Source organism: Mchenga conophoros, linkage group LG3 (assembly GCF_057382185.1).
Source record: "Mchenga conophoros isolate Kocher_MC1m ecotype Shallow Benthic linkage group LG3, M_conophoros_male_GT1.1, whole genome shotgun sequence".
In the NCBI taxonomy this organism is placed as follows: Eukaryota; Metazoa; Chordata; class Actinopteri; order Cichliformes; family Cichlidae; genus Mchenga; species Mchenga conophoros.
In genome coordinates, this window is record NC_140528.1 from 4,046,141 (window position 1) to 4,059,190 (window position 13,050).

Consider the following 13,050-nt stretch of genomic DNA (forward strand, 5'->3'; position numbering starts at 1 on the left):
AAATGATCATCAGTCACTCAGTAAATATATGGTAGTTTTAATGTTTCACTCCAGCATTTCTAAAACACACTTTGTTCTGTAACTCTTATCAAAGGACAATCCAGACCCAGCCTATAAGAACATGAGCTCTGATGCTTCAGCCCCTCTGACAGGTTTATTATCCTCAGCTTGTTCACTTGTCTCCAACTCCAGGAGTTTGGTTGTTTTATTCTAAAGCACAAACTTCACCTGCCAGACTTCACCTACATCTTTTTCTGATGTTCATAATTTAAGTTCAAGTTTGTATCTCACTTTCAGTGCACACCCTCCCTTTTTAAATATAAATCTCTGCTGTGCTGTCATGTTTTCATCCTGTATGGAGGGAGAAACTCGGTCTTCATTACTGAAATTGCCTCTAAGGTCGTGTTTCTTGTCAGTAACCATATGTAACTGTAAGGCTTCCATAACCAGTGTTATCACAGAATTACAGTGGGTTCACTCTGGGTCCTCTACAGTTTCCTCCCACTGTCCACAGACATGCAGTTAGGTTACCTGGTGATCTAAACTTCATGCAGGTGTGAGTGAGAGTGGTTGTCTGTCCCTCTGTGGGCTTAGTGGAAGAGACTGGATGGATCTCTGCTTTGTCTTTGATATATGCTGACAGCAAACATTCTCCATGAAGTCTGCATTTCAGCTCATCTCCTTTATACACACCTTTAACAGGAAGAGTTTTATACAGCTAGTGTTTAAAATCCAGTGTTATTCACAATACACAGGTAATGAGCATGATTATTGAATTACTAAAATTTTCTAAAATAATTGTTTTAGTTAATATTGTATGACAGTGTACACAGAATTATTAGCTCAGTAGGCAGAGTGGTCGCCCCATGATCATAAGGTCAGGGGTCGAATCCACCGAATAGTTACCTTGTGGTACCCCTGAGCAAGGTACCATCAAGGTACCAATCATGTGCACTGGACTGGTAGCACTCATAGTCTCATAGGTTTAAATAAATTTAAAAAAAAAAGGGTTCAACATATAAACAAATTTAATTTGATCACATATATTGTTTGTTTTTTTTTTGTTTTGTTTTTTTCCTTTCTCTCACAGACTGAGCAGCTGTAACGTCTCAGAGAAAGGCTGTGAAAATTTGCTGTCAGTGGTCAGCTCCCAGTCCTGTAGTCTGAGAGAGCTGGACCTGAGTACCAACAGCCTGAAGGCTTCAGCAGTAAAGCTTCTGTCTGCTGCAGTGGAGAGTCCACATGCCAAACTGAATATTCTGAGGTCAGATCAATTTGTATTATGTTTAGTTCTGTTTGTTTATGTGTTTGATGTTTGTTTTTGTTTATATCTTTATCCAGTTATCCTTGTTTCATAGCATTTTTATTCATTTCAAAGTTAAACAGAAGTTTTACTAACCTGCTCAGCACAAGACAATAAGCTATTGCACCTTGATTACACTTTAACAACAATCTTTATTCATGTTTTTATCTTCAGACTTAACATCTGTGAACTCTCAGAGGAAAACTGTGAAGCTCTGTCCTCAGTTCTCAGCTCGCAGTCCTCTAGTCTGACAGAGCTGGACCTGAGTATCAGAAAGCTGCAGGATTCAGGAGTGAAGCTTCTGTCTGCTGGACTACAACGTTTAAACTGTAAACTGAATACTCTGAGGTCAGATCAGAAAACATTTAGTTTTTAGAATTATTAATTAAAGTTCATACATATGATGTTGTATCTTAGTATGTTTATGTTTCCTTTAAAAATAGAAAGTCAACATTTAAGGTTGTGAAATGTATTAACAAACTCTACATGAGTACTTGTTTTATAGATTGTCTTTTATTTTTCAGACTGAGTGGCTGTAACCTGTCAGAGAGAAGCTGTGAAGCTCTGTCCTCAGTCCTCAGCTCCCAGTCCTCCAGTCTGAGAGAGCTGGACCTGAGTAACTCTGACCTGCAGGATTCAGGAGTGAAGCTTCTGTCCGCTGGACTAAAGAGTTCACAGTGTGCAGTGGAAACTCTCAGGTCAGGATTCAAACTTTTCCACAGATGATCATTTGAAATGTGATTTATATTATTGTATAAACAGGTAACTTTTACAGCTGTCAAGTGAACTTTTATTTACATTTGAGTGGATAATTGGACTCTGAATTACTAAAAGTTGTTATAGTCATGTCTTTGTTTATTTAAAAAAATACTTCATGCACTGCCTAATTTAAAGATTTAGGCTCCTTTGGGCCCATAATATATATATTTGATTTCTTTGTGAATGAAATTAGGAGGATATTGGCGACTGCTGATTGGCTCGCTGTTTGTTTTTTATTCACAGTACTTAATTTTAAAGGCTGATTTCTCAAAATGAGATGTTTATCTTTTCTTCTACAACACGTGGAGCCACCAAATCTTCTTGCTTGATTTATTCATTACAGTTTGATTTAAAGAATATTAGACTCGTAACATAATAAATATATTTATTTCACTTCTTCTTGAGAGAAAGAAAGGGATGACTGGGTGAGCTCCAGTGGTTCATCCCAGCAGAGAGAGCGGCACACTGGGCTGCAAATGATCACAGTAGTAATGGCCATAGTTTGATAAAACAGGCAGTCTTACCCTGTAGATAATACAGGGTTCTGGTGCCGATGTGGGGGAGGGGAGTCGCCCGGTACTAACTACATACTACTAACTACCTCATCCAGATGTCTTCCCTACTAAACCTGATAAGAAGTAACTGCAGTAGCCTTATAGGTCAAATCAGTTTCACCTGTTAAAGTTAGCTCCACTATTAATTAGGGGTGGGGGAAAAAATCGATACTGTGTAGTATCGTGATATTTTGTTTGCTAATAATGTATCGATACAGGGACAGCAGAAATCGATATTTTGTTACAAACAATTTTTTCTCTGAAGTCAACATGCTCTGGAGTCAGAGCATGTTGACTTCAGAGCATGTTGATCCTTTTTCTGAGCAACAATCCTGACATTCCTTCACTGTCCAAATGTGTTTAACTTTTTTTTTGGCAGCAATAAACATGACAGTTTACTTATTTTAATTTAAGACATGTTTAATTTTAATTAAGTTTGAAACTTTTTTATTTAATGTAAAATTATATATTTTTTTAAATTTACTTTCAAATTCTTCAGTTGCTGAAGGGGCTGCATAGTTTTCATAAATTGCATAGTTCAGAATAGCTATAATTGTACCAGATGGTTGCATTCAGTTAAGTTGGACTAGACTGTAATACAAACCGTTCAGTTTGTCAACAATAAAACTGACTGAAATGAGAGAAAGACTGAGTGTGAGACTTTGATATTAGATAAAATGAATATTGATAAAGTTTACCTTTATGTGCAGAATTTAAATATCGCAAAATATTTTAAAAAATCGCAATAATATCGTATCGTGCGTTAAGTATTGTGATAATATCGTATCGCGAGTTGTATGGTGATTCCCACCTCTACTATTAATGGTGTCACTTGTTATTTCTGGGATGAGTTTAGTAGCCTGAACAGCTGCTTAAAGGAAAGTAATTAAATAATAAAAATAACCTAAGTCCGGGGGAACCTGCAAGAGCTGTTTGCACAAAGAATAATGCTCAGACTTTGAGGTTTTATCGTTTTACACAAGGTTTAAAAATGAATGTCCACAATTGAATTGCAGAAATTGTTATTGAGCTAATACTGATGTAGTTGTTATCTTTGGTAAGGAGAGGTTGGAGGAAGGATGAGCACAGTCAGGCCTAAAGATGCTCTTAATAATAATAATGGATTGCATTTATATAGCGCTTTTCGAGACCCTCAAAGACCCTTTACAATCCCACTACAGGGAGTGCAGAATTATTAGGCAAGTTGTATTTTTGAGGAATAATTTTATTATTGAACAACAACCATGTTCTCAATGAACCCAAAAAACTCATTAATATCAAAGCTGAATGTTTTTGGAAGTAGTTTTTAGTTTGTTTTTAGTTTTAGCTATTTTAGGGGGATATCTGTGTGTGTCCGGATGACTATTACTGTGCAGAATTATTAGGCAACTTAACAAAAAACAAATATATACCCATTTCATTTATTTATTTATTTATTTATTTATTTATTTATTTTTAATAAATAGGACAGGGGGAATGAATGAGAGAAAGAGGGGGAGAGAAAGAAAGAAAACCAAAGGGGAGAAGAGACGGTGAGAAGGGGGGGGGAAGAGAGAGAAAAAAAAAAAAGAACTCCTGGGTCACCTGTATGGAGAAAAAAAAAAAAACAAACAAAAAAAACAAACAGAGGAGACAGCAAACAACAAAGAGCAACATAATAATAGAGAAAACAAAGCACCATCACAATAAACTAGCTAGTCATAGATATCAATATTTACTAAATAATAAACGATATTGTGCAGCACGCAAGATAGACAGCGCACAGTGTGCTTTGAGGCAGCAGCCAAGAAAGCTGTGGTCCGCGTCTGTGAACACCCGTGTGTACACCTGTGTGGATCAGCATGCTTGCATTCCAAAGGTTTCTCCATGTAATGATCTGCTAGGGAGTGTGGGGGGGCCACAGCCCCGTCCTCCAGGGTGTGAAGCGGGTATGGAGGAGATCAAAACTCCAGACATCCAGAGGCCCCCAGAACACAAGAGACCATGGAAGACCAACAGAGGGGCAGCCGCGCCACTGTTCCAGTAAGAGCTGAGGAGAGTCCCAGATGAGGGCTCGCCCAGCAGCCGCGGAGCAGAAGTCAGGGGGAGTTGCAGTGATGCGCCCGTGCGCTCCGCCGGCCCCCAGCTGTGCCTGAGTGACCGAGCCCCAGGCCGAGAGGCCGGGGGCACCCCACCTCCAAAGGGGCCCGAGCGAGCCCCAGGCCCCAGGCCCCGACAAGCGGCCGCCAAAGAGTGAGCCGGTGTGTACCCGGACGCCCACCCCCAGACACAAAGAACCACCAACACACCGACACCTGAGGGAGTCCGCCACCGGCAGGGGAAGTGGTGGTGGGTGGAGATAGGCCTCCAAACCTTGGAGGGCCTGAGGTGTCCCCAGAGAGGTGGCGTCTGATACCCAACCTGACATATAGACACAGACATACAGGCACACACAGACACAAACATCCATTCCCACCCTCATGCTCTCATATGCACTCACTCCACACTCAACCAACGTGGAGACAGACATAAAGAGACGCTGTACACACAATCACACTCCCCAAGCGTACTCTACAAACCGGGTCTAGGTACCCTTGCCCCTGGAGGGGGGAACTGCACCCAGACCCAGGTGGTGTTACCCTTTTCCCTGCGGTGGGGAGAGGCAGACCACCCCGACTCCGCAGCAGCAGGGAGGCCCCACACCCCAGACCGCAGCCGGACGGCCAACTCCTCCTACTAGCCCTCCCGCTCCAGCAGGCCGCAGAGAATAGGGGTGGGAGAAGACTCCAAACCTCCCTCCACCCGCTCATTGTAGTGTTGATGCATATGTGTTCTAAGGTGCAATTAAAACCCAGGAGGGCATGGAGCTACCTGCCAAGGAGCAGCAGGTAAGCGCATAGTCCCTCCTGCTAGCCCTCAATGACTAAGTGTATTTAAAATTGAGAGGTGGGCAACGACGTCAGGGGTGAGGTATACACCCTGATGGTAATTTGGACTCCGTGATTGTGCCCACCCCCAAGATCCTATATGTATGTGTAATGAGAGTGTGAATAATGTGAATGTCTAAGTTGTGGGATAAAATTGAGGCAGAGGCAGCCAGAAGGGGACAGGGGGGGGTAGCCTCCTCTGCACCCTGGTGACATACCCCCACTCCAAGGCCCTGCATGTGTGGGTGGTTGTGGAGGAGCGGGAAGAGGGAGGCAGCTGGAGATGGGGAGGGAAGGAAGGGAGGGGCAGGTAACCCCTCCCTGGGGCCAGCTCCCCCGCTGACCCCAGTAGGCACTCCCACCCTTCGCGACCCGCCAGGGAAGGGGGGCCCAGGCCCATCAGACCGGGGCCCAGTGCAGTAGCGCCCTCCGGCTCCACAGAGCCCTGGACAGTCCACCCAACCCCACCACAGTGAAAACTGCACCCACCCCACCATCCACACATCTTCCAGACTACATAAGACGGTAAACGCCCAGGCTGAGATCTTCCTCCACCTCTCCTGTATCTCCCCCTCCTGCAGAGAGTTCCTGAAGAGAAGAAAGCTCCTGCAAGATGTGACCATCCCCCCCACCATCATTTATTTATTTTTACCAGTGACACCAATATAACATCTCCACATTCACAAATATACATTTCTGACATTCAAAAACAAAACAAAAACAAATCAGCGACCAATATAGCCACCTTTCTTTGCAAGGACACTCAAAAGCCTGCCATCCATGGATTCTGTCAGTGTTTTGATCTGTTCACCATCAACATTGCGTACAGCAGCAACCACAGCCTCCCAGACACTGTTCAGAGAGGTGTACTGTTTTCCCTCCTTGTAAATCTCACATTTGATGATGGACCACAGGTTCTCAATGGGGTTCAGATCAGGTGAACAAGGAGGCCATGTCATTAGTTTTTCTTCTTTTATACCCTTTCTTGCCAGCCACGCTGTGGAGTACTTGGACGCGTGTGATGGAGCATTGTCCTGCATGAAAATCATGTTTTTCTTGAAGGATGCAGACTTCTTCCTGTACCACTGCTTGAAGAAGGTGTCTTCCAGAAACTGGCAGTAGGACTAGGAGTAGAGCTTGACTCCATCCTCAACCCGAAAAGGCCCCACAAGCTCATCTTTGATGATACCAGCCCAAACCAGTACTCCACCTCCACCTTGCTGGCGTCTGAGTGGGACTGGAGCTCTCTGCCCTTTACCAATCCAGCCACGGGCCCATCCATCTGGCCCATCAAGACTCACTCTCATTTCATCAGTCCATAAAACCTTAGAAAAACCAGTCTTGAGATATTTCTTGGCCCAGTCTTGACGTTTCAGCTTGTGTGTCTTGTTCAGTGGTGGTCGTCTTTCAGCCTTTCTTACCTTGGCCATGTCTCTGAGTATTGCACACCTTGTGCTTTTGGGCACTCCAGTGATGTTGCAGCTCTGAAATATGGCCAAACTGGTGGCAAGTGGCATCTTGGCAGCTGCACGCTTGACTTTTCTCAGTTCATGGGCAGTTATTTTGCGCCTTGGTTTTTCCACACGCTTCTTGCGACCCTGTTGACTATTTTGAATGAAACGCTTGATTGTTCGATGATCACGCTTCAGAAGCTTTGCAATTTTGAGACTGCTGCATCCCTCTGCAAGATATCTCACTGTTTTTGACTTTTCTGAGCCTGTCAAGTCCTTCTTTTGACCCATTTTGCCAAAGGAAAGGACGTTACCTAATAATTATGCACACCTGATATAGGGTGTTGATGTCATTAGACCACACCCCTTCTCATTACAGAGATGCACATCACCTAATATGCTTAATTGGTAGTAGGCTTTCGAGCCTATACAGCTTGGAGTAAGACAACATGCATGAAGAGGATGATGTGGACAAAATACTCATTTGCCTAATAATTCTGCACTCCCTGTATTCATTCACTCTCACATTCACACACTGGTGGAGGTAAGCTACAGTTGTAGTGGTAGGTTAGGTTTTGCCCAAGGACAAAATGACCAAGACAGAGAGAGCTGGCTCATCAGACAGACAAGCTCATCTTGTAACCTACTGGTTCGCTGGTCAGCACACCAGCTAACTAGCGAACCGGCTAACTAGCACACCAGCTAACTAGCACACCGGCTAAATAGCAAATCAGCTAACTAGCAGACCAGCTAACGGCAGCCACAAGCTGAAGGACGATTAAATGTAGTGGAGATATCAGAGATGACACTGGTGTGTCCGATTCACTCTTTAGCACTCTGGTCACTCCGGTGTGTCAGCCAGAACACCACTGAAGGCCAAATGATCCCAGCATGTGGAATAAAGAGCTTAAGGTTTGGTTTGAGACACTTTATTATTCCACTGATTGATTCTTGCGGCTGTGATCATGTGTGTGGTTTCTTACAAAAAGGAAGTACACAATACAAATACATGACAAATAAGATGAATAGATAAGTTACATATCCAGTTATATGTACGTACATCAGTATAGCTAATATAGCCATATATAAGGACAAAGATCACAGTACTATAATGCAGTAATGTTAAACACAAAGGTGTATATCTACATAAATCTGTCCTATCAGTGATCAGGGTACTGTAGTATACTTCCACTACATAAACTATAGAAACTAAACGACATTAGTGTGACTTTAAGTTACCATCAGTACAGACGAACTGAGGGTAGTTGTACAAAATAAAGGCATTGCAATTATTGTGAAGGGCTTCCGGTTAAACTAAGATCAGCTGATTACCTCATAACAAATTGTTTGCTATAGAACGCAGCTCCCACTCTTCATTAATATCATGTACTGTAACTCCCAAGTAACCATGGTTACCCAGCCACGCCCAGTAGTCTCCAGAGAGACCAACAGCTGGTGCACGTTGTAACGCCGTGGCTTTCGTAGTCTCTCCTTTTTCTACAGCTCATGTGTTCTTCTTGTGATGGTGCGTCTTGAGGGAGGCTCATACATGCCGTCATTTGTTGATCCTAAGAATGTTCCTCAGACCGACTTCTTCAACAACACTAATCGGCCTGCAGTTTGTAGCTACTCACTTCACTGTGGTGTTTGTTAGCTTGTCTTTCTTTGGTTTTATCCTGACTCCTCCCACAAGCTGATCCTACGTAGTCTGCCCAAGCCTCCCACCTCTGTTTGTTTGGGTGGTTTGTTTGCTGCCATCAACAGCGTGTAATGCATTTAAGTGATACTTCAGACATGAAGTACTGCGACAATAAAAAACTCAACTTTGCTTAAAAATAACTTTAGTTGTATCAACACTGCCCTCTGGAATAATTAGACTTTGGTGACAAACTGATGTGATCTCCATGTTTCCTTTGTTGGACTGTGGGCGAGTGTCAGAACTGAATGTACTGAGTAACATGTGGAGTTTAAATATGTGTCAGTTCCAGTTTTAGAGCTCTAAAGTGCAGCTATCATGTTAGGAATATGTTAGGAATAGACAGGAACACTGAGCACACTGAGGTCAAATCTTTATTTATCCAGTTCATCTGTAGGCCGAGCTCAGTCCATCCATTTAGTGAAATGATGTTTAAAGGTCTCCTTGTTCTGTGAGCGTGCACAGATCCTGAAGCAGAAAGCCTGGGTTAACAGAGAAATGATCATCACTGTGATGATGCTCACCATCTCTGACTGGGATTTGAGGTTTTGTCAAAGCAGCAAAGAAAGCCTGGCTATGTTGGACTGGGTGTGGAAGCAGCTCCCAGTTTGAGTTCAGGAGACAGACACCCTCTCTACTTTGACGATCAGCTTCAAACTTTCCTTTTTGATAAAACTTATAGTTAGAGCTGGATCAGGTGACCCTGAACCATCACTTAGTTATGCTGCTATAGAGATGGATAACAGATGGATTGTTGTTTTGTGTGTCTGCAGTCTGTCAGGCTGTCTGATCACAGAGGAAGGCTGTACTTCTCTGGCCTCAGCTCTGACCTCCAACCCCTCCCATCTGAGAGAGCTGGACCTGAGCTACAATCATCCAGGTCTCTCAGGAATGAAGCTTCTGTCGGCTGGACTGAAGGATCCAGGCTGGAGACTGGACACTCTCAGGTATGGAGAGAATGTCTGATATAGGAGGAAGAGCTGGAATCATTTCCTGTGTCTTTCACTCACTTCCTGTTTGTTTCCTGCAGATGAGACATGAACAATCACACATGCAGGAATATTTTCAGGGACAGACACACTAGTCTAGCTGGATAGTACATGGATATTTATGTAGGGGGTCTTCAAGGAGTCTGTTTGCAGGAACATTAATGATAACTGATAAGTCATGTTGAGAGTTTCATTAAAAGTAGACTTACAGTTAGGTAATATTTGGACAGAGACAACATTTTGTAACTTTAGATACAAGTATCAGCCATGTGTGTGTTTCCCATGCTGTATGTCCACAGTCACAGTGACAGTCAGTGACACTGACAGAAGGATGAAACAAGGCTGTGAATCATTTCAGTCTGTGTGTGTGACAAAGAGGCAGACAGGAGCAGCTAACATTTGGAAATGGAAGCTTACTGGAAACACTAAATTCACGGCTGAATTCACAATAGATTTGTTCTCAAGTGCACATTTAGCAGCTAATGCTAATACTGTTTTCCCTTTGCTTTCTACAGCAGCTATTGCTAAGTAGGCCACTTTGCTCCGCTAAGGATTTGTGTGACCATGATGGAGACTCTGATAAGCTAATGCTGCTAAGCTAATGCTGTTTATGGGCCCTGTTAGAATCAATATTTCATTCTCATTCTGTTGTTTGAGAACAATATTAACGTTTCATATCATTATAACACAAGAGAAAAGGGTATTGGCATTAGCTACTAGTGCTTATTCACCTCAAATTACCTTTAGCTGCTAATGGCAGCCTACTTAGCATTAACTCCTCACTAATATAATGCTAATTTACATCAAATTAGCATTAACTGCTCATATTGTTATAAGGAAAGAGAAAACGGTATTAGCATTTGCTGCTAATAATTATTCACCCCTAATTAGAATAAGCCGCTAAAAGCAGCCAACTTAGCATTAATTCCTCACTTTGTTGTTACCCAACGGAAAAGAGTATTAGTATTAGCTACTATCATTTTTAATAAGTAAGAGAAAACAGTATTAGCAGTAGCGCATAATGCTAATTCACGTCAACGTAGTATTAGTTAATAATGGCAGCCTACTTAGCATTAACTGCTCACTAATATAATGCTAATTCGCATCAAATTAGCATTAGCTGCTCAAGTTGTTATAAGGAAAAAGAGAAAACGGTATTAGTATTAGCTGCTAATAATTATTCACCCCTAATTAGAGTTAGCCCCTAATGGCAGTCTACTTAGCATTAACTCCTGACATTGTTATAATGCAGGGGAAAAGAGTTACCATTATCGGATAATGCTAATTCTCGTCAAATTAGCATTAGTTAATAACGGTAGACTTCATATCATTAGCTGCTGTCATTCTTACAAAGCAAACAGTATGAGCATTAGCTGTTAATCCTTTTTCATCTAAAATTAGAATTAGCCACTAATGGCGTATTGTTAAAAAGTAAGAAAAAACATTGTTAGCATAAGCGGATAATGCTAATTCATCTCAAATTAGTATTAGCTAATAATGGCACCTGCTAAGCAGGTGCCATTATTAGCTAATTTCTATTTACCTAAAATTAGCATTAGCGACTAATGGCAATCTACTTAACATTACCTCCTCACTAATACAATGCTAATTCACATCAAATTAGCATTAGCTGCTAACATCAGCCTACTTAGCACTAGTTGCTCACATTATTAAAAGGGAAGGGAAAAGTTTTAGCATTATCGGGTAATGCTAACTCGCATCAAATTAGCATTACCTAATAACCAGCGTTCTTAGCATTAGCTGCTCACATTGTTAGAAATCAAGAGAATATGGTTTAAGCATTAGTTGCCAATGCTTATTCACCTAAAATTAGCATTAGCCACTAATGGTAGCCTATAGCAAAAACTTCTTAATGCTAAATGAAGTTAATTAATGCTAAGTAGGTTTAACTGAAATTAAAGTAGTGTTAGCATTAGCTGCTGATATTGTTAAAAGGTAAGATAAAACATTGCTAGCAGCAGCGGATAATGCTAACACACATAATAATTAGCATTACCTAATAATGGCAGCCTTCTTAGCATTAGCTGCTCATATTGTTATAATGCAAGGGAAAAGAGTTGGCAAAAACAGTGTTAGCATTAGTGGATAATGCTAATTCACCTAAATTAGCATTAGCTAACAATGGCTACGTACTTAGCATTACCTACTAATATTGATATAAAGCAAGAAAATATGGTATTAGCATTAGCTTCTAATGCTTTCTCATCTAAAATTAGAATTAGCCACTAATGGCATCCTATTTAGCATTAACTCTTCACATCGCAAGGGAAAAATTAGAATTGAATAAAAAAAAAAGTGTTCACATTAGCTACTTGTATTGTTAAAAAGTAAGAAAAAAACATTGTTAGCATAAGGGGATAATGCTAATTCACCTCAAATTAGTATTAGCTAATAACGGCAACCTACATAGCATTAGCTGGTCACATTGTTATAAAGCAAGAAAATATGGTATTAGCATTATCTGCCAATTCCTATTCACCTAAAATTAGCATTACCTGCTAATGGCAGTCTACTTAGCATTAACTCCTCACTAATGTGATGCTAATTCACATTAAATTAGCTTTAGCATTAGCTGCTAGCATCAGCCTACCTAGCACTAGCTGCTCACATTGTTAAAAGGGAAGAGAATACGATATTAACATTAGCTGGTAATATTTATTCACCCCTAATTAGAATTAGCCACTAATGACAGCATACTTAGCGTTAACTCCTCACATCGTTGTAATGCAAATGAGGCTAACTTGCATTAAATTAGACTGCTGTTATTAGCTAATGCTATTTAGCAGTAGCTGCTCACATTGTTATAAAGCAAAGGAAAACGATATGAGCATTAGGTTCTAATGCGTATTTGCCTTAAATTAGACGTAGGTGCTAATGGCAGCCTACTTAGCATTAGCAGCTCAGATGTTGTAATGCTAGGAAAAAGAGTGTTAGCATTAGCCGTTCACATTGTTATAAAGTTAAGGGAAATAGTGTTAGCATTAGCTACTCACATTGTTAAAAAAAGTAAGTGTTAGCATTAGTGCATAATGCTAATTCATGTCAAATTAGCATTAGTTAATAACGGCAGCCTATTTAGCATTAGCAGATAATGTTGACCTTGGCCCACTGGAAAAGTTAAGAACTAAAGATTTAGGAGTGTTTCTCGATAGCTCTTTCTCATTTGAGAAACAAATGAATTCTGTTATTAAAACCAGCTGTAAGGTTTATATTGTTGATTGTCATTTATGCTTAGAAATATTTACTCATATATGCTTAGAGTTGTATAATCGATTGCATAATGATAGAGGTTTGATCCTCAGTAGTCTGTAAAGACTCTGTGTGCCTTCCAGAGTGCTCTGGCATGCACACACCACTTGGGGCCATGAGAG

General features: G+C 41.2%; 1 protein-coding gene across 3 annotated transcripts in view; it reads left to right on the top strand.

The window, feature by feature from the left end:
- Positions 1-13,050, top strand: part of LOC146577017 (protein NLRC3-like) — a 543,118-nt gene that overhangs the window by 397,572 nt on the left and 132,496 nt on the right. Inside the window, exons 7-10 of one of the 3 annotated variants that reach the window (XM_085268134.1) lie at positions 1,091-1,264; positions 1,478-1,651; positions 1,828-2,001; positions 9,443-9,616. In XM_085268134.1, the coding sequence (XP_085124260.1) occupies positions 1,091-1,264; positions 1,478-1,651; positions 1,828-2,001; positions 9,443-9,616 (696 nt within the window). Of the gene's footprint in view, positions 1-1,090; positions 1,265-1,477; positions 1,652-1,827; positions 2,030-9,442; positions 9,617-13,050 lie in introns of those variants that run through there. The other 2 variants (XM_085268137.1, XM_085268136.1) reach the window with 2 other exon arrangements.